General features: G+C 42.7%; 1 protein-coding gene across 1 annotated transcript; it reads left to right on the top strand.

The window, feature by feature from the left end:
- The first annotated feature begins 4,542 nt into the window (after positions 1 to 4,542).
- On the top strand, positions 4,543 to 18,299 carry LOC138766314 (mucin-22-like). The gene is made up of 4 exons (XM_069943831.1): positions 4,543 to 4,678; positions 12,172 to 16,413; positions 16,727 to 16,821; positions 17,148 to 18,299. Exons 1-4 carry the CDS (start codon positions 4,621 to 4,623, stop codon positions 17,475 to 17,477), a joined length of 4,725 nt encoding a protein of 1,574 aa, XP_069799932.1. The 5' UTR covers positions 4,543 to 4,620; the 3' UTR covers positions 17,478 to 18,299.
- The last annotated feature ends 4,717 nt before the right edge of the window (positions 18,300 to 23,016 follow it).

Below are 23,016 nucleotides of genomic sequence, written 5' to 3' on the forward strand. Positions count from 1 at the left end.
GCCCACTCAGCCAGTCAGTGGCCGAGTCAGGACCCTGGTACATTGGCTGACTGGCTGAGCGGGTCTGGCACGTCATGTCTCAGGTCCCCTTTCTTACCAGTAAGTGGCCAGGGACCAGGGCAATGGAGTTGCGGGATACCAGCATCATGTGGATGTGACTATCACATGTAAAACCTATATAACCATTATACAGGACAAAGAATGTTGTTTGAAGGTCAAAGCTCAAGGTGGTGACTCAACCTCCAAATTCACCAGATCTTAGTCTGATCTATCATCTATGGGAGAAACAAATCCTCTCCATGTCCTATCACCAGGCACTCACTATTAAACATGTACCTATGACTGTGGATTATTTCAGTGTAGGAGCTCAGCCTGTTTCCAGACTCTGTGTCTGCCTGATTCCCTGTACATAGTACAGTGCATGACCCGGACTATATACCACAAACCTGTGCTGCCTGTTCTGACCTGTTTGCCTGTTCCTAGCTAAGCTATTCTACCACTAGTCATACACTTCAGCCTGTGATTAGATCAGCCGCTGCCTGACCTCACACCGAACTACTCTAAAAGTAGTGACCTTGTCTATACCATGCGCATTGGTAATATACTGTATGTGTATCTCTAATACAGTATATGATTTTTTTTTTTTTTTTAATCGATAGCACATTCAGTGGTTGTTACTATGTATAAATAAAGGGACAAGGAGAGAGAAGAGCGCTGCACCTCACACCTATGGTTGACACTAATGCCTCTCGGCTACATTTAAAAACCAACGCCAGGATGTTGGTATATAATTTGATCAAACTCTATTTCCCCATGTACCACGTGCAGGTCCCCTGGTTCACATGAGTCCCTACACTAATTCAACACTGTGTCAGTCAGCGGCCGCTAACCCCGCAAAGCGAGCGCAAGCAGGGAAGGGAGACCATAGATCGTCCCTGCAACCCCAATGTCACAGGACCAATCCCCAGGGCCCCCCTCAAACCAAGCAGGCACCGCTGGCGGAAAAAGCTGCCACCAAGCAACACAAGTGTGAACATGGTCTTGTCACTCACCATTGCTCCTGCAGGTAGAAGATAGGGGGTACAGGGTATTGGGGTTGCAGGGCCGTTCTATGGCTTCCCTGTTTGTGCTCGCTTTGTGGGGTTAGCGGTCGCTGACTGACACAGTGGTGAGTTAGTGTAGGGACCCATGTGAGCCAGGGGACCTGCACGTGGTACATAGGCAATATGGTTTCATCAAATTATATACCAGCATCCTGGCGTTGGTTTTTAACTGTAGCTGAAAGGCAATTGTCAGCCATAGGTGTGAGGTGCAGGGCTACCTTTCTCCTTGTCCGTATTTTACATTTCTCTCTTTTCTTAGTGTTTGCACTCCTCCTGGTAAGACCCACATGACCGCAATCTGCAGGAGGCACCTGTGCACACATGACTAGTACCTCCTATCTTTCCCATTCTACCTGCAGGAGCAATGGTGAGTGATAAGACCATGTTCACACTTGTATTGCTTGGTGGCAGCTTTCTCCGCCGGCGGTGCCTGCTGGGTTTTGGGGGGGCCCTTGGGGATTGGTCCTGGGACATTGGGGTTGCAGGCCTGTTCTATGGCCTCCCTTCCCTGTTTGTGCTCGCTTTGTGGGGTTAGCTGACTGACACAGTGGTGAGTTAGTGTAGGGACTCATGTGAACTAGGTGACCTGCACGTGGTACATGCGGCAATATGGTTTGATCAAATTATATACCAACATCCTGGCATTGGTTTTTAAATGTAGCCGAGAGGCATTAGTGTCAGCCATAGCTCCTTCTCTCCATGTCCTTATGTATAGACATAGTACAGTATGTCTATTCCCAACCAGAGGGAAATACAGACAATAATAACGATTCATAGTCTACCAACCTTTATAAATTTAGGAATTGGAAATTAAATAGGCATTCCAGTTAGGTCAAATACATGTAGAATCTTCCCCCCACCTGGAGACTAACAATTCCATACTTATTGTTATCTTTGCTGTCTTCTTCTCCCAGTTCTGAGCTGCTGCTTTTTGCTGAAGACGAAGAAAACTGTGTGTGAGCTATTCACTCCATCTCCGCTCTGAACCCCCTCTTCTTCCCTCCTTTTTGAGAAGTCCCTGGCCAGCTGTCTCTGCACTCAACCCCCTTCCTTGCTGAAATGGGTGCAGTGTGAGATCACTCCAGCCCTCAAGGGGTTAAGAAGGGATGCTATACATCCTCCTCTGGGGGCCAGACTGTCCTGTATGGCACCCAAAGGGTGAAGTGTGTATGCAATGCATCCTCAATTAACCCCTTGGGTGCCACACTGTAAGCAGCTGTCTGTAAAGATGCTGCATAGTGTAAGGAGCAGATAGGTGTTCTGCCACTGCCTTTTTTTGTGCGTTTCTCCTTTTTTTTTTGCCTTGTTTTTATTTCATTACTTTACAGGCTCAGTAGTGGAAGTGGTCTGATAGACGGCATCCATTACTACGCTGGGGCTTATTGTTAGCCGGTATAAAATGAATTTGTCAGCCAATCAGTGACTGAAACAGGACATCACCACAGCCAGTAATTGGCCGAGCGGGCTGTCACCCTCCTCATAAGTGTGACAGCCTGCTCAGCCAATCGGAGGCTATGGTGCTGTCCTATTTCAGTCATTGATTGGATGAGCCATTCAGCCAATCAGTGACTAAGACAGGAGAGCATCGCAGCAAAGGTGCAGGGCTCTCAGCAGGCCAGAGGAGGCCAAAGAGGACACCAAGGGAACGTGGACAGTTGAGTGATCTATGGTAACTGCACTACAACAACTAAACAATTGGTATTTTGGAGAGTTTGGGGTCACAGGTGGTATTTTGGACAGTATTTTGAAAAATATTTGGTCAGTATTTTGAAAAATATTTGGTCAGTATTTTGAAAAAATATTTGGTCAGTATTTTGAATAATATTTGATCAGTATTTCAATCAGTTTCGTGGTCAGCATTTTTAGCCAAAACCAAGAGTCAAATCAAAGCAGACAAAAAATTATAATGGAAAAAAATAATAAAAATAAATCTATCTATCTTTCTATCTATCTATATATTTATTTTTATTATTTTTTTCCATATATATATGACCAACATCCTTGTGAAGTTTTTATTATCCTTATTGTGATATCAGAAAATTTTGTTGGAGGACTGTACTTATATCTATGAGTATTTTTTAAGGCGTTGTCACTATGTACAAACCATTTATTTATGCTATAGTTCATAGTAATTGCTTCAGAACTTTATTTTTGGCATTAGTAAGAACTCAGATACAATATAATACATGGAAGTGTAAATCAGACATAGATGTCATCGGTAATAAAAATATAGGAGCAAATTGTTTAATAGTAAAATGTTTAGCTGTTTAAGTGCAGTTTGTTAAGATTCGCTTTGCCAATTGGCAAATTCCACAGACTTTAACCTGAGTTACCATCTGTAGGACCAACCGGATCTGGAGGACCTAGCATGAGCATTACATAGTCAGCTCATTGATTTTATTAAGTATGGAAACTGAGCATTGGTTTTTCTAGTGACCAAAACTAGGGATGAGCAAAGCTGCATTTGCAATGAAATTTGCAAAAATTCAGAGGACACTGGGGGAGCGTGAACATCTAAACATAACAGTTTTTTATTTGTTTGTTTTTTTAGTGTGTGGCTGTCAACTTTAACTAATTAAAAAAAAAAAAAAACTTGCAAAAATTTGCTTCATTTTGAAATTCATTAAAAATGGTGACCTCACATCTAAAAAACAAAAATAATTGTATGCTCACCTATCCCAGGTTTCCTCTGTGTCTCTGGTGTCTCCAGCCTGCTCAGCCAATTATTGAGAGGGGAAAGCACTGCGGCCAGTGATTGGCTGAGTGAGCTGTCCTTATTGCGTCTCAAGAGGGACAGTCCACTCAGCCAATCACTGGCCACGGTGCTGTCCATTAGTCAGTAATTGGCAGAGAAGGATTTTGTCTCCGTGGGTCCCCATAGACCAAGGACACTGGAGGAGCGCGGACAAGTAAGTAGAGATGAAAAAACAACGGAACCGCAGCAAAACAGCTAAACACCTGCAATTTCCCACCAAATATTTGCAAACCTGCCAATCAAACTTTTGAAAAGTTTGCTTATCTCTAATCACAACCAATCATTGGGTGTCACCATATGATTTCCTCCTTACCCGGTGGCCCTTCGAACAAAAAGGATAATCCAGATAGAACATCCCCTTAAAATACTTTAAATAAGTTAATAAAAATTAGAAAGTTCATGATATAGTCACCTGTGAGGAAAAAGAAACTCCTGATCACCAACCATCTGAGAGCAGGGAAGCCCTGATACATTCCATAGCGATAAGCTGGATGAGTCACAGTAAGATTAATATATTCTGTATGGAAATCAATATGTGATTACTTACATGTTTTCCCTGACACTTAGATTAATAAGCTCAGTTTACCGAATGTGATATGGGTTGTCCATGCAGAAGATTTTTGTGATGTGACACATCGGACATTGCTGATAAAGTGTCCCACCCCGTCACATAGAGTATATAAAGAAAGCATTTCCTATCTCCAAGTGTTTGAGATATCACTTATCTACATCTTCAAGACACCAGGCTAAGTAACAGACACCATGGGGACTGGAAGTGGATTGAGGGCTCTTTTCCTTTTACTCATGATGTTTCTAAATGGTAAGTTGGAAATCTCGGAGACCGGTGTTACAATTTGCTGTCATTGAGTTTTATCAACCAAATCTAAGATAAAAGTAATTGTCCTTGTTATAAAGTGATAACACTTCTCTTATCTACTGGCAAGCAGCTATTATACGGGATACAGCCGTTTTACTTGTGAAGTACTTTAGATAAAAATTGTGAGAGAGAGGAGATTGTAATTTTGAAAAACTAAGACAGATGGTCTCTTGGACAGTTATAGTCACAGGTTGTATCTTGGACAGGTGTAGTCACAGATGGTATCTTGGACAGTTGGAGTCGCAGGTGGCTTCTCGCACAGTTGTAGTAACAGGTTGTATCTTGGACAGTTATAGAAACAGGTTGTATCTTGGAGAGTTATAGTAATAGGTTGTATCTTGGACAGTTATAGTCACAGATGGTGTCTTGGACAGTTGGAGTCACAGGTTGTATCTTGGACAGTTGGAGTCACAGGTGGTCTCTTGGACAGTTATAGTGACAGGTTGTATTATGGACAGTTATAGTCACAGGTTGTATCTTGGACAGGTGTAGTCACAGATGGTATCTTGGACAGTTGGAGTCACAGGTGGTATCTTGGACAGTTGTAGTAACAGGTTGTATCTTGGACAGTTATAGTAACAGGTTGTATCTTGGACATTTGGAGTCACAGGTTGTATCTTGGACAGGTGTAGTCACAGGTGGTATCTTGGACAGTTGGAGTCACAGGTGGTATCTCACACAGTTGTAGTAACAGGTTGTACAGTATCTTGGACAGTTATAGTAACAGGTTATATCTTGGACAGTTATAGTAACAGGTTATATCTTGGACAGGTGTAGTCACAGATGGTATCTTGGACAGGTGTAGTCACAGATGGTATCTTGGACAGTTGGAGTTGCAGGTGGTATCTCACACAGTTGTAGTAACTGGTTGTACAGTATCTTGGACAGTTATAGTAACAGGTTATATCTTGGACAGTTATAGTAACAGGTTATATCTCGGACAGGTGTAGTCACAGATGGTATCTTGGACAGGTGTAGTCACAGATGGTATCTTGGACAGGTGTAGTCACAGATGGTATCTTGGACAGTTGGAGTCGCAGGTGGGATCTCGCACAGTTGTAGTAACAGGTTGTATCTTGGACAGTTATAGAAACAGGTTGTATCTTGGAGAGTTATAGTAATAGGTTGTATCTTGGACAGTTATAGTCACAGATGGTGTCTTGGACAGTTGGAGTCACAGGTTGTATCTTGGACAGTTGGAGTCACAGGTGGTATTTTGGACAGCTGGAGTCACAGGTGGTATCTTGGACAGTATTTTGGAAAAAAAAATATTTGGTCAGTATTTTGAATAGTATTTAATTATTTTTTGATCAGTTTTGTGATCAGTATTTTTAGCCAAAACCAAGAGTCAAATCAAAGGAGAATTTTTTTTTTATAATGGAAAAAAAATATTTTGTGACCCTTATTATGATATCAGAATATTTTGTTGGAGGACTGTACTTATATCTAGGAGTATATGTTAAGGCGTTGTCACTATGTACCCTTTATTTATGCTCCAGTTCATAGTAATTGCTTCAGAACTTTATTATTTTTGGCATTAGTAAGAACTCAGATACAATATAATACATGGAAGTGTAAATCAGACATAGATGTCATCGGTAATAAAAATATATGAGCAAATGGAGGCAGTACTTTTGGCTGGATCTTGTTCCTTGTAGTCTTTTTTGGATTACATTGTGTAGAATAGGTAAGAAATAAGTTTATGTTCCATGATGGTGGACGAAATTGGCTGCATATGGCAGGAGGACTACTAGGGGTGTCTGTCAGCTGCTACATCTCGGGAAAGAGCTGTTGGAAATAAGCCACCATTCTTACTATAAGCTTCAGGTTGGGTTGATGGCTCCAAGGTGAACATTTTTGAAAGTATAGTGTAGCTACTGTATGTTTCTATATGTGCAATAATCTTGGGTACTTTGGATCTTTGGACCTGTTGGATATTCTCTATGTGATTTCATGACTGAAAATAATTTTTTTTCTGGAAACATTGGGCAAGGCAAAGTAGTGGACAACAGTGGGAATATCTCCTGAAGGAGTTGTCTATAGGATTTAGTACAGGACAGATCCTAAAGAGCAAGCGATACACTTTGGGACCATTTTCTAGCCTGGTTACGGTGAGGGTCCTGATGAGAGCCCCCCCCCCATACATATTCGTCGATAGGATACATCAATGAGGTTTTTTTAAGTAAACAACCCAGTAATCTGGTCATAGACACATCAAGCTGTTGGCCAGTGTTATTTTCCTCAGTTTCTCTATTAAGATGCATGGCTTTCATGGGGCAGTGGATAAGCTGCTGGTGGGCATTTCTTATACCACATATCTTAGGATAGAGGTTTAAATAGGTCAATATCCAACCAGTTTCATTGCCCACATTTAGATGATGCTGCTGGTAAATCTCAGTGATGTCCAGGAGTGTCCACTATTACCCTATTTCTAATTTGGTTAACTATAACATTATCTATCTATCTATCTATCTATCTATCTATCTATCTGTCTGTCTGTCTGTCTGTCTGTCTGTCTATCTATCTATCTATCTATCTATCTATCTATCTATCTATCTATCTCCTATCTATCTATCTATCTATCTATCTATCTATCTATCTATCTATCTATCCTGAGTATCATGGTGCCTCACTGTTCATGATACTTCAATTGAAATCAATGGGAGTTATATGTACAACAGCCAGCTCAGCTGTTTATGTCTTCTTGACCATCTCTGGCAGCCAAAGGCAGGCTGGGGCGAGCTGGAAAGCCCTCCGATTGAGAAAAATCCCTTTAAGTCACAAAAATGCAAACATACTGTTTCCCAAGGGTCCAGACAGGTACCTATCCCCTAAACACACCAATTGATATTGCAGTCATAAAGAGACTTGTAATAATAGTCGAGGTAGCTGTCGAGGTAGCTGTCGAGTGACAGAATTCAGGACTGTTTAAGCAGCCCAGACTGCAAGCTTACCGTAATGTCTATCTAGTTGAAACAAAAAATTATATAAAAAAGAAAAAGTGAAATGTACATGTGATGACAAAAGAAAAATTATCCTAAGAAAAATTGTCATCACAGTCAAAAGTGGAAACTTAAAGAGTCACTGTTGGAAATCAACAGTAGATGTGATATAGAGCAGTTTTACAATTTATATTATTATTATTATTATTATTATTATTATTATTATTATCTATTTATTTTTTAGTTCTCATGCTTTAAAACAAAGCTATACTCACTTGTATCCAGGTCCAGTCTCCTGAAGGCAGCTTCTTAGTCTTGTGCTCGTTGCAAAAAAGTCCCGGACAGTACAGAGTGTCACAGCTCAATTCCTCCAACAATCACATCACCACCTTCTCTGTAATTGCGTAGATGCGTTTATTTTAATTTTTTTTTCAACCGGCAAAAGACTAAAAAGCTGCTTTCAGGAGACTGGACCTGGATACAAGTAAGTACAGCTTTGTTTTAAAGCTTGACAACTAAAAAAGAATTATTGACTGCAAATCGCAGACTTGCTTTATATCACATTTACTGTTAATTTAGATTTTAAAAGTTATAACGACAGTGATACTTCAAGATTCCTAAGTGGATTCCTGAAGATCCTTCAAAGATTCCACATGATTATTCATTTAATCTAATTGTGGGTTATGTACACTTATAGACAATGTGAATAATAGTAATAAAGATGCTAATTGTCCATAGTGACCAGATACCTCAAGAACTTAATTGTCGGTAAGATGTCCTTCCGCCCCTAGATCCATTATACTAGAAGGAAGTAGAAATCTGTATATTTTATATTTATTTATATATATTTTATATATTTAGATTCTTACGATTGTTGAGTCTTTTAATGGTTTGGTTAGGGAAATTTATTGAATTGTTCATCGTTCCCAAATTTTATATTACTCTCCACAAAACGTGACCTTAGATCCGGTGTCTTCTTGTAGACCAGTGTCCAGGATTCAGTAACAAACCTTAGTAGACGTCTTTATCCTAGTTCATCCACCACATCTTCCTCCTTTTCCCCAAATTCATTGTCCTCCAATGTTTTTTGTTAAATATTCTTCTTTATAGGCTGATCCATATCCATATACACAGGATTTCATTCATATAGAGCAGCTTGAAGGAAAACGTATGAAGGTGAGACGTCCACTAGCCAAAACCTTCCTCAAGAGATGATTGAATCTGAGAAAAAAAAAATGGATTCATTTTCTTAGTAAAGAACTATATTTTAACCATACAAACCAGGGATGGGGAACCTGCAGCCCTCCAGCTGATGCAAAACTACAAGTGGCAAAAATCTTTTTCTTTCAAATCAACTGGTTTCAGAAAGTTTTATAGATTTGTAATTTACTTCTATTTAATAATCTCCAGTTTTCCATTACTTATCAGCTGCTGTATGTCCTGCAGGAAGTGGTCTATTCTTTCCAGTCTGACACAGTGCTCTCTGCTGCCACCCTGTCCATCTCAGGAACTGTCCAGAGCAGGAGAGGTTTTCTATGGGGATTTGCTACTGCTCTGGACAGTTCCTGACATGGACAGAGGTGGCAGCAGAGAGCACTGTGTCAGACTGGAGAAAATACACCACTTCCTGCAGGACGTACAGCAGCTTATAAGTACTGGAAGACTGGAGATTTTTTAATAGAAGTAAATGACAAATCTATATAAGTTTCTAAAACCAGTTGATTTGAAGTCAAGATATTTTCCCTGGACCCCTTTAAAACATGGACCCATCTTGCCTCCTTTGACTTATATAGGGAACTATGACTGTCCAACGGGAAATTTCTTCACTCTCACTGCAAAGACATCTTCACAAATTCTTTAAAATTGTGTTCTCTTGCATTAACATTGAAGCTAATATTGGGAAGCAGCTATTAATACAGCATAGAAACAGAGAAGACTGTTGGCAGAAAAAGACCACTGGGTCCATCTAGTCTGACCTTTTAGTATTTGCCTTCTTATTATATTAGGATAGATATATGTATATACCAGGCAGGTTTACATTCAGTTATTGTACACTAGATTTACCAACCACATCTGCTGGAAGTTTGTTCCAAGCATCTACTACTCTTTCAGTAGCATATACTGTAAGACTTCAGTTCTTTAAAGGCTTAGAAGATGTAAATTCCTGACTGCCATTTATTGTATTTGCAAGAGAATGTTAAGGATAAAAAAAAAGTAAAAAAATTAAGAGGATAAAAGAGAGGACAGAAGAGGCAGAGATCTGCAGAGAATATCCTCTGAATAAAAGGAATACAACATACCTGAGAGGTAGAACGACTTCAGGACTGATGATGACTTCTCTTCTCTGTACGCAACTCAGTGTAAACATATAATTATGTCATTAAGGTTGACATGATCTATTGTTATGGAGTTATTGAAATGCAAATTACTGAACGCCTTTTAAAATGAATACATATCCAAGAAGCCATAACACTATAATACACTTGTAGGGTACGTTCACACTTACCGGATCTGCAGCTGATTTTCTGCTGCGAATCCGCAGCGGATCCGCTGCAGATCCGCAGCAGATTTCAGTAAATAACTGAACACAGCATCAAATCTGCACCATCAAATCTGCTGCGGATCTGCTGCAGATCCTGAAGGTGTGAACGCACCCTAAGGGGTAGTCCATCTCAACCTGTGAAGACACATTACTAGTATCATATACCATCATGAAATGATCATTGGGGTCTGACCAAAGATCGTGAAAATAATTGTGTCCCCAATACTGTTATTCCATATAAGGCAACCCCCCCCCCCCCCGCCCCCTGCTGTGCAGAGTACTTCAGAATGGGGCCATTTAGGTGAATGAGTCTACATTTCTAGCACTACTGGGGGGTTGGGATTTTCGCTCTGCAATGAAAACTTAAAGGGGTTGTCCAGGATTAGAAAGACCCAGCTGTTTTTCTTTTTGTTTCTTTTTTTTTTAAAAACATCACCACCCCTGTCCACAGATTGTTTGCGGTATTACAACTACAGCTACATTTACTTCGATGGAACTGAGTACCACACTCTAAGGACAAGTGTAGTGCCATTTTGGGGACAAAAACCACGATTTTTTTTTCTTCTAATCCTGGACAACTGCTTTAAAAAGGTTATAGTTCATTGTTGCCTTTTTCTCTCAAAAGTAAGGGAGGTCCTAGTGATCAAATCTAACATTCATCAGGTGTAAATATACCTCTCAGGTCCCTTTTAAAGGCGACAGACACAATGTAAGCTATAGAGAATGAGGATAGATGAAGAGAGTCCAGCCACACGTAATATTTTTGGTTGGATTTTTATTGGGCAAGTATTTTATCCAAGCCCAGTAATTATTCGCTATATAGGTAATGAACTGTCAAAGCAGTAGTGTAACTATCAAGGTTAGATTAATAGTAGTTGCCATGGGGCTTGGATATCCTGCCATCGGTTTCATCAACATGGGGACCCCAGTGGTTTCTTCTTGTTTGACCCAGGCTATTGATAAATTTTATCCTATATCCAGACAGGAAGAGATCTATCAGTCAAAGCTGGTGGGGTCTCATGAAAGTGATCAGGGTGTAACTAGAAATGGCTGGCCCCAAAGCAAACTTTTGATTGTCCATCCCCCCTTCCCCCTGACCACAACCCCATCAAGTGTAGTCAAAACCTGTAACATTTAACTGCAACTGCTTGTCAGGAGGGCTTGCAGTTAAAGAGATATATACATCACCTTGAAGTCCTACTTGACCACCAGGTGCTGCAAATGATGACAGCTCTGGGGGTCAAGTGTATTGCAGGAGTGGTACAGAAGAAAATACCGGCACTCACCAAATCAAGTTATGGTAATTTTCTTCTGTGCAAAACATCATAGGGTACAGGAGGACGCGTTTCTGTGTATAGCCTTCATCAGCTCCTGAGCTGATAAAGGCTATATGCCAAAACGCGTCCTCCTGTACCCTATGATGTTTTGCACAGAAGAAAATTACCATAACTTGATTTGGTGAGTGTCGGGATTTTCTTCTGTACTATGTCTGAGACGCAATCCCACCACGAGCACCACCACCACAGCAGTGCCGTCTTCACCACTACTCACCACCCCCCGTAGCAGTCCCTATGGCTGCTAGGGTGTTAATTAAACCCCTAAAAGTGATGGCTCCCCTGATACAAATGTCCTGTACTCTCTTAGTTCTGACTTCTCAAAACCCCCATGAGGCATATAGCCCTGGCTAGAGAAAGTGAAAGCTTATTTTTAAACAGGATCATATTTTTCCACCAGAGATTTTAAAAAATTGGAATTGACAGCTTCAAAATAAAATGACCTAAAACCTACTTTGAAAAAGATGGAATGCATTTTTTTTCTACAATGAAAGCCACTGTCTTAATGTATGTCTCACACTCCATCTGGAATGTAAACATGTCTAATCTTCCATTCAGAACGTGTTGACAAGTAGTTATAGATCCATTTCTTTTTTAATTATTTCATTTCTACTGCAGTTGCACCAACAACGAATCAAGAAACTCCAACTACTACTGCGGCTTCAACTACTACTGCGACTCCAACTACTACTGCGACTTCAACTACTACTGCAACTCCAACTACTACTGCAGCTCCAACTACTACTGCGACTCCAACTACTACTGCGACTCCAACTACTACTGCAGCTCCAACTACTACTGCAGCTCCAACTACTACTGCAGCTCCAACTACTACTGCGGCTCCAACTACTACTGCGGCTCCAACTACTACTGCGGTTCCAACAACTACTGCGACTGCAACTACTACTGAGGCTCCAACTACTACTGCGACTCCAACTACTACTGCAGCTCCAACTACTACTGCAGCTCCAACTACTACTGCAGCTCCAACTACTACTGCAGCTCCAACTACTACTGCGGCTCCAACTACTACTGCGGCTCCAACTACTTCTGCGGTTCCAACAACTACTGCGACTGCAACTACTACTGAGGCTCCAACTACTACTGCGACTCCAACTACTACTGCAGCTCCAACTACTACTGCGACTCCAACTACTACTGCAGCTCCAACTACTACTGCAGCTCCAACTACTACTGCGGCTCCAACTACTACTGCAGCTCCAACTACTACTGCCGTTCCAACTACTACTGCGACTCCAACTACTACTGCAGCTCCAACTACTACTGCGGTTCCAACAACTACTGCGACTCCAACTACTACTGCAGCTCCAACTACTACTGCGGTTCCAACTACTACTGCAGCTCCAACTACTACTGCAGCTCCAACTACTACTGCAGCTTCAACTACTACTGCGGCTCCAACTACTACTATTGCGGCTCCAACTACTACTGCAGCTCCAACTACTACTGCGGCTCCAACTGCTACTGCAGCTTCAACTACTACTGCAGCTTCAACTACTAGTGCAGCTCCAACTACTACTGCGGCTCCAACTACTACTGCGGCTTCAACTACTACTGCAGCTTCAACTACTACTGCGGCTTCAACTACTACTGCAGCTCCAACTACTACTGCAGCTTCAACTACTAGTGCAGCTCCAACTACTACTGCGGCTACAACTACTACTGCGGCTCCAACTTCTTCTGCGGCTCCAACTACTACTGCAGCTTCAACGACTACTGCGGCTCCAACTACTACTGCAGCTTCAACTACTAGTGCAGCTCCAAATACTACTGCAGCTTCAACTACTACTGCAGCTCCAACTACTACTGCGGCCCCAACTACAACTTCAGCTCCAAATACCAGTGCAGCTCCAACTACTACTGCAGCTCCAACTACCAGTGCAGCTCCAACTTCTACTGAAGCTCCAACTACTACTGTGTCTCCAACTACCAGTGCAGCTCCAACCACTACTGCAGCTCCAACTACTACTAGAGCTCCCACTTCTACTGCAGTTTCTCCAACTACTACTGCAACTGGTACTGGCTCACCAACTACTGTTGTTACTAGTACTGGCTCACCAACTACTGCTGTTACTGGTACTGGCTCATCAACTACTGCTGTAACTGGTACTGGCTCACCAACTACTGCTGTTACTGGCACTGGCTCACCAACTACTGCTGTTACTGGTACTGGCTCACCAACTACTGCTGTTACTGGTACTGGCTCACCAACTACTGCTGTTACTGGTACTGGCTCACCAACTACTGCTGTTACTGGTAATGGCTCACCAACTACTGCTGTTACTGGTACTGGCTCACCAACTACTGCTGTTAATGGTACTGGCTCACCAACTACTGCTGTAAATGGTACTGGCTCACCAACTACTGCTGTTACTGGTACTGGCTCGTCAACTACTGCTGTTACTGGTACTGGTTCACCAACTACTGCTGTTACTGGTACTGGCTCACCAACTACTGCTGTTACTGGTACTGGCTCACCAACTACTGCTGTTAATGGTACTGGCTCACCAACTACTGCTGTTACTGGTACTGGCTCACCAACTACTGCTGTTACTGGTACTGCCTCACCAACTACTGCTGTTACTGGTACAAGTAGTGAAGCTCCCACTGCTACAGCATCAGACACTACTCCAGCTCCAGTTACTGTGACACCACTTACTGGTACTGGCTCACCAACTACTGCTGTCACTGGTACTGGCTCCCCAACTACTGCTGTTACTGGTACTGGCTCACCAACTACTGCTGTTACTGGTACTGGCTCACCAACTACTGCTGTTACTGGTACTGGCTCACCAACTACTGCTGTTACTGGTACTGGCTCACCAACTACTGCTGTTACTGGTAATGGCTCACCAACTACTGCTGTTACTGGTACTGGCTCACCAACTACTGCTGTTAATGGTACTGGCTCACCAACTACTGCTGTAAATGGTACTGGCTCACCAACTACTGCTGTTACTGGTACTGGCTCGTCAACTACTGCTGTTACTGGTACTGGTTCACCAACTACTGCTGTTACTGGTACTGGCTCACCAACTACTGCTGTTACTGGTACTGGCTCACCAACTACTGCTGTTAATGGTACTGGCTCACCAACTAATGCTGTTACTGGTACTGGCTCACCAACTACTGCTGTTACTGGTACTGGCTCACCAACTACTGCTGTTACTGGTACCAGTAGTGAAGCTCCCACTGCTACAGCATCAGACACTACTCCAGCTCCAGTTACTGTGACACCACTTACTGGTACTGGCTCACCAACTACTGCTGTCACTGGTACTGGCTCCCCAACTACTGCTGTTACTGGTACTGGCTCACCAACTACTGCTGTTAATGGTACTGGCTCACCAACTACTGCTGTTACTGGTACTGGCTCGTCAATTACTGCTGTTGCTGGTACTGGCTCACCAACTACTGCTGTTACTGGTACTGGCTCACCAACTACTGCTGTTACTGCTACAAGTAGTAAAGCTCCCACTGTTACAGCATCAGACACTACTCCAGCTCCAGTTACTGTGACACAACTTACTGGTACTGGCTCACCAACTACTGCTGTTACTGGTACTGGCTCACCAACTACTGCTGTTACTGGTACTGGCTCACCAACTACTGCTGTTACTGGTACTGGCTCACCAACTACTGCTGTTACTGGTACTGGCTCACCAACTACTGCTGTTACTGGTACTGGCTCACCAACTACTGCTGTTACTGGTACTGGCTCATCAACTACTGCTGTTACTGGTACTGGCTCACCAACTACTGCTGTTACTGGTACTGGCTCACCAACTACTGCTGTTACTGGTATTGGCTCACCAACTACTGCTGTTACAGGTACTGGCTCAGCAATTACTGCTGTTACTGGTACTGGCTCACCAACTACTGCTGTTAATGGTACTGGCTCATCAACTACTGCTGTTACTGGTACTGGCTCACCAACTACTGCTGTTACTGGTACTGGCTCACCAACTACTGCTGTTACTGGTACTGGCTCACCAACTACTGCTGTTACTGGTACTGGCTCACCAACTACTGCTGTTACTGGTAATGGCTCACCAACTACTGCTGTTACTGGAACTGGCTCACCAACTACTGCTGTTACTGGTACTGGCTCACCAACTACTGCTGTTACTGGTACTGGCTCACCAACTACTGCTGTTACTGGTACTGGCTCACCAACTACTGCTGTTACTGGTACTGGCTCACCAACTACTGTTGTTACTGGTATTGGCTCACCAACTACTGCTGTTACTGGTACTGGCTCACCAACTACTGCTGTTACTGGTACTGGCTCACCAACTACTGCTGTTACTGGTACTGGCTCACCAACTACTGCTGTTACTGGTACTGGCTCACCAACTACTGCTGGTAGTGGTACTGGCTCATCAACTACTGCTGTTACTGGTACTGGCTCACCAACTACTGCTGGTACTGGTACTGGCTCATTAACTACTGCTGTTACTGGTACTGGCTCTCCAACTACTGCTGTTACTGGTACTGGCTCACCAACTACTGCTGTTTCTGGTACTGGCTCACCAACTACTGCTGTTACTGGTACTGGCTCACCAACTACTGCTGTTACTGGTACTGGCTCACCAACTACTGCTGTTTCTGGTACTGGCTCACCAACTACTGCTGTTACTGGTACTGGCTCACCAACTGCTGCTGTTACTGGTACTGGCTCACCAACTACTGCTGTTACTGGTACTGGCTCACCAACTACTGCTGTTACTGCTGCAAGTAGTAAAGCTGCCACTGCTACAGCATCAGACACTACTTCAGCTCAAGTTGTTCCAATTGGACCAACAGGAAAAATAGCTACAACCACCACCACCGCCACCAGTAAGTATAACATAGGTTGTAGTTAAATACTTTAATGGACTTTAAAAAGAGACCCTGTGTTAATACATTGGCTCCAGAGTCTCTTGGTTCTGTATAGCCCATTACTGGATCAGAGCCTGGGTCCACCCTAAAATCTAGAGGTGACAGGTCTAACATTAAGGAGATCTGTACATTTAATGGTTTACAACTTACAAATAAAATTAACCCAACCAAAAATGATACGGCACAGGAATGGGATGTTCTTCCCTTTCACCTCTTTTGGCCCATACCAATATTTTTCATACTATAATTATATGTCTGTTCTTATTTATAGGTTCTTCAGGTGGAGGTCTTGCATTCTGGAAAATAATATTGATCGCAGGAGCTGTTGCACTAGGCTCCATTTTCGTTATTGTTGGCCTATGTTCGGTAAGTAGAAGTTCGCATATAACCCCATAAGGGCAGTTATTTGTGATCTGGAATTGTCTTCTGCCCCGGCTCTCTTTGGGTGTGACTGATATGGTCTCATAGACTTACATCAGGAGTCTTTCTCAGTCAAGTGGTGCAGAACTAGTAGAAAACGCTCTTGATGCACACTTCTTTTGGCTCATTGTAGCAATTTAATGCAGTTTAAACATAGTCCCCGACCAAACAAAACTTTTGACATCTCTCTACAATTTGTCAAATGTTTGGTAAAGTGGTAGTGCCTATTTTTTTTTTTAAGTTGGTGATCACAATTTTTTTTCTCTTTGCAGATCTTCTATTTCTCAAGTGTTGGAAGTTTCCTGGGTGCCGGCACAGCTGCCGTGCCAACTGTCGTAAGCGTTGCACCTGCTGTAGCCAGTGCTTTGCCAAATGCCACAGTCTCTATACCAGCCCCAACATATCCAACATACTATACTCACAGTAATGTTCTGAGCAATACTCCTCGTCCTAACCCACTACCACGCCAACCACCCAGACAACCTCCACGTCAACCCCCAAGACAACCACCCCGGAACACTCGACAGCCATCACGACGTGAAGATGGGAGAAATAATATCCGCCTTACTTCATATACTACCTACGCTCGTCCCACCTATTAGTAATATATAAGCAATCTTTAGAACTTGAATCTACATGTTATTTGTAAACGCTACGTCAGTGTTATTCACATCAAATTTTTTCAGAATGGATAAGTTCTTAACCGATACTCCAGAGCTTCCACCGTAATCTAAAACCTCATCCTTACCACTACCACACCAACCACTAGAATATCCTACAAGACAACCATACCATCAATGACCAGGTCAACTTTTTTTAGCAACCATCCAGAACCATGTAGGCAACCGCTACAACTCAAGAAGGCCCTTCATCCACACTTCAACTGTCAATAACCCATATCAGGCAATCCAAAGACCATGACTATCCGTATTTACCATACAGTATTAGTACAACGTGGTCACTCATGGCAAAGAAATGGTTGGCTACATAGATAAGGTCAGACATATTGCTGCTTACGTAAACCTAAAAAAACAAGCTCTGATTGGTTGCCATGAGCAGTGTATACCAGTTTCTATTTTACACACTTTGAATTTACAAATATGGGTCATGAGAACCCCACGTTTCCCTATTTGGTGGATCCTAAACCTGTATAACATATTCTATGGATATGCTATGAATGTCTCAGGTCAAAAACCCTTTCAATGCTAATATTTGTGGGCAGTGTGATCCAGCAGGGCTGGCCTCTGTGCTGCTCATTTCCCTTACCCATAAAAAATGGGTGCACATTACGTTAGAACTTTTTATTTTTATAGTAATTGTGAAGTATATGGAATATGTTGATTTTTGCTTGTGATCGCTATATTTATTACTTGTATACAGCATGTAACATTGTAATTTTGTGAAATAAACTATATTTAAGTTAAGATTGATTGTCTACTTTAAAGGTTTTTTTTTTATAGCCCAAGGAACCTGAAACCAACAAAAGACCCCGCTAGGAAATCCAAACTTACCCATAAGCATACTTTATGATCTGAACACTATTTTCTATATACTGTAGCTTTTTAGATGAATATTGAAACAGCAATGGACCCATGGTACTACCCAATCCACTTGTCTATGGGTCATACTTAGGAGAAGAATCTAAGGGCCATAACCTGGGGTTGCTAGGTGGTAACAGCAGCGGGTGAGCTGGTGTTTTAATTGGGCACTTGTCCCTATGGCCAGGGTTGGTGATGCCCATCCCCAGGTGTACAAACACTAGGCTTTGTAAATATATCACTAGGTGTGTGGGTGCAGGAGCAAAATGAGAACAGAGTGCAGCACTTAACCAGGTTAACTCTTTACTTAAAATCTTCAATAGAATACAGTAGTAGGTAAAAAGTGTGCAAGAGGTCATCACAAAAATGGGCGTACAACAATGTCCTTTCCCCTAAAGGACAACACAGAGTGCTTGGCTTAGATGCTCGTTGTGTTGGTAGTAGGTGTTTCTTAGGTGTAGTAAGGTTCTTCTGTCTTGTGGCCTTGCCTAATAGTGCAAAACTCTGTGGCTTGTGGTGGAAAATCTCGTACTCGCTGTAAGGACTGAGAAGAAAGAAGAAGACCGTCTTATAGCAGAAGAGCCCACAGAGTGTCAAGTATGGTAGTCCGAACAACTAGGTGTAGTTAACCCCTCAAGGAATCAATGGAGTTTGTCGGCTTAAGCACTTTGCCCCACTGTAAATCAGTCCTGGATATATGGATTGTCCTGAGTATGTGTAGAATAGTTTATCCAAGACTAAGGCACGGTTTATCCCAGGTGACGGTTACCCCATCTCTTGGTTTAGCACTGCATACTTGCTATTAGAAAGTCTCTGGCTCTCATACCACGACTGGTTATAAACTTCAGCAGGACCTCCGGTTTCTGTCTCTCTTTCACCATCCACTGAGGAAGATTAAAAAAAACCTTCCACCAGGAACTAACTAGTTAATAAAGGGGTGACCAGGACCAACCTCCTATTGGTGGGGAAAGTGCTAGAAGGGATGAAGTGTGAGAGTATCATAGGTGAAGAAGTGTAAAGTTGGAAACAAAGTTAACCCTTTAGACCAGGGGTGGGGAACCTTTTCCATGTGGAGGGCCGGTTGGGCATTAATAAAATCATTCGAGGGCTGCATACTGTGCGCAGCAATTAGTACCGTGCGTTTGCAGCACCGGGGCAAGGCAAAGTATTGTTCCCCTAGTGCCCCTGCTATTGTAGTTAGCCCCCAGTGATGCCCCTTGTAGTCTAGTTAACCCCCAGTGATGTCTCTGGTAGGCCTAGTTAACTCCCCAAGTCATGTCTCTGGTAGCCTAGTTAGTTCCCCCAGTGATGTCCCTGGTAGCCATCCCACTCACCTTTCCTCCGCTCCCACGCTGCCCAGGTCCTCCTCTCTCTCCTAGTCTGTGGCCGTCTTCTCCTGCAGGCGGCACGCAATAAAATGACGTTATTGCACGAGGAGAAGGAAGACGTGCGCCGCTCTGGTGCGGACAGCCATCACAGACACAGGAAGATGCTGTGTATGCCGGCTCCTGCCCCACCAGAGCGGCGCGCACATGACAGGGGAGCTGTGGGTCGCGGGCCCCATCGGGAGGTCTCTGGGGCGGGAGGTTTCCCACCGCTGCTTTAGACCTTCAGCTGTGCAATAAGAATAGGGCAGAGTAAGTAAGAGGTGACAGTGCAAAATGACACCACTCATCCTAGAGTGTGACACCTGTACTGGGACACTGCATAAGTACCCTCTAGGTTTTTCTCCCTGATCCCATTTCTGGATGTGGAAGCTGGACTACTATAACTACTACTGGGGACCAGGTCACTTCCTAAAAGTGATCCTAGTGGGGTGAACAGCTTGCCTAGTGGTCCAGAAGACAATGGAATCAGGCAATGGCAAGTTGAGGTTGGAGTATAGGTTGCAGGCAGGCGGCAAGACATTGTTGTAAGGTACAGTCAGAAAGGTTGTGGCATGCTACACTATTGGTATACACACAGGAGCAGGGACTTCTGTGTATTGTCTGACTCCCTGCTCCTGTAGGTACAGTATTGTAGTGAACCATGATGCACGCTGTACTATCTGCATTGCCGCTCACTGTATATTCTCCTGGGTGGGTAGGAGAGTGACCTGTAAATGTAATAAGGGTAAGGATGATGTACACAGTACAGTATATTAGTTGCCACTCACGTTTGCCATACCATGATGTTACATTAGTTAATGTTTTTGGTGCTGACTAAATAATAATAATAATAATAATAATAATAATAACAACAATGCTATTATTTGTATAGTGCCAACTGATTCTGCTGCAATTTATCAATTTTGATAAATTTTGTCCCAGTTAGGGGGTCACGAGCTCCCTATGCACATCACCCATTAGATTCATGGTCAACATTCGCTTTAAAATGGTTGTCTACATTAGAAAATCCTTGTTCATCCATTGAAGATTATGTCCTGAATTCGTATCTCTTATTCAGACTAAAGAAGTGTCTCAAGCTGAGAAGCTCCTCTTGCTCTGTAGGACCTGTCTTGTATTACACAGGCGGCCATTGATGGGGGTGAAAACTATGTAATGTAATTTATACAGAGTATGTGCTCTAGGTTTTCATCTGACGCATGGCCAGATAGAGGACATTGTTTATGGACGGATAGAGGACATTGTTTATGGACGGATAGAGGACATTGTTTATGGACAGATAGAGGACATTGTTTATGGACGGATAGGGGACATTGTTTACAGAAGGATAGAGGACATTGTTTACAGACAGATAGAGGACATTGTTTATGGACGGACAAAGGACATTGTTTACGGCCGCAGAGAGGAAATTGATTGCAGCCGCATAGAGGACATCAGTTATGGCTGTATAGAGGACATCAGTTACAGCTGTATAGAGGACATTGTTTATGGACGGATAGAGGACATTGTTTACGGCCAGATAGAGGACATTGTTAATGGACGGATAGAGAACATTGTTTACGGACGAGAGAGGACATCGTTTATAGACGTATAGAGGACATTGTTTATGGACGGATAGGGGACATTGTTTACAGACAGATAGAGGACATCAGTTACGGCTGAATGGAGGACATCAGTTACGGCTGGATAGAGGGCATTGTTTACAGATGGATAGAGGACATGGTTTACGGCCGGATAGAGGACATCATTTATGAACGGATAGAGGACATTGTTTTTGGACAGATAGAGGACATTGTTTTTGGACAGATAGAGGACATCATTTATTGACAGATAGAGGACATTGTTTTTGGACGGATAGAGGACATCATTTATTGACAGATAGAGGACATTGTTTACAGACGGATAGAGGACATTGTTAACGGACGAATAGAGGACATTGTTTACAGCCGGATAGAGGATATCAGTTACGGCTGGATAGAGGACATCCGTAAAAGCCGGATAGAGGAAATCAGTTACGGCCGGATAGAGGACATCGCTTAAGGCCGGATAGAGGACATTGTTTATGGACGGATAGAGGACATAGTTTATGGGCGGATGGAAGGCATTGTTTACGGCCGAATAGAGGACATTGTTTACGGCCAGGCATCATCTTCGTCGTGTGTCTGACGTCATGGCGATTCTCCTTTTCGACAAAACTGTTTGACAATTACTTTATGTTGTTGTCAATAGACACGGTGTAATTTACATTATATTATACTCTCCTTTCTTGTTTTGGACAAACATATGTTTTAAACTTTTTTCTAATTATAGGTATAATGGCGCCACCTGGCGTGACTCTCTATTGACTCTAAGGCCTAATTATACACAACTGAGACCGGATTTCTTTGTATACTATGACTAAGGACGACAAGAGAACTTGAAATGAATGCAACATCTACTACATGTTCCTGAGTTTAAGATTTAGGGTGCGTTCACACCTACAGGATCTGCAGCAGATTTGATGCTGTGTTCAGTTATTTAAATGAAATCTGCTGCAGAAAATCAGCTGCAGATCCTGTAGGTGTGAACGCACCATTAAGGAGTATTAAATAAAGACAAGCTCACCGGATCCATTTCTTCTCTTGAATTTTAATTCTGTATAATGCCTAATCTCCCCTTTGGGGGCAATGAAGGGACATTGAACACTCCGTTCCAGATGTCTCCCCAGGATACAGCTGATTGCTGGGGATCCCGACAGAGGTGATAAGAGGTTTTTTTTAAAGTTATATAATTTTGTAGTATATCCTTATTAAAGAAAATACGTGTATATGTATATATTAATTTATTTTCATTGAGTGGCAGTAGTAAGGGGCGACATGGCCTCTTTGCTGCCATTAGTGGCTGTGTTGAGAACTGAAGGGCTGCTCAAGCCCTGTCCCAGCACGGTTGGATAAATTTAGCTGCCCCTGATGTCTATATGTTGTACTGTATGTTAACATTAGAATAGACATTACACTTTGGGAAGTAACAATGTCAGTAATAATGCAGCCATAGCACCTCATATAGCACAGAAAGCAGCAAGTGACAATTATCTCCTCTTGCTGTACTGCACAGTGCCACACCTGCAGCATTACTGATACAGACAGCTTCCCAAAGTGTAAGTGTAATGGTAACATGAATTACAATAGACATTAGGGGATCAGTATCTGTATGCAGCAGCAGTAGTGATAAATAATGTG

Source organism: Dendropsophus ebraccatus, chromosome 10 (genome assembly GCF_027789765.1).
Source record: "Dendropsophus ebraccatus isolate aDenEbr1 chromosome 10, aDenEbr1.pat, whole genome shotgun sequence".
Taxonomy (NCBI): Eukaryota; Metazoa; Chordata; class Amphibia; order Anura; family Hylidae; genus Dendropsophus; species Dendropsophus ebraccatus.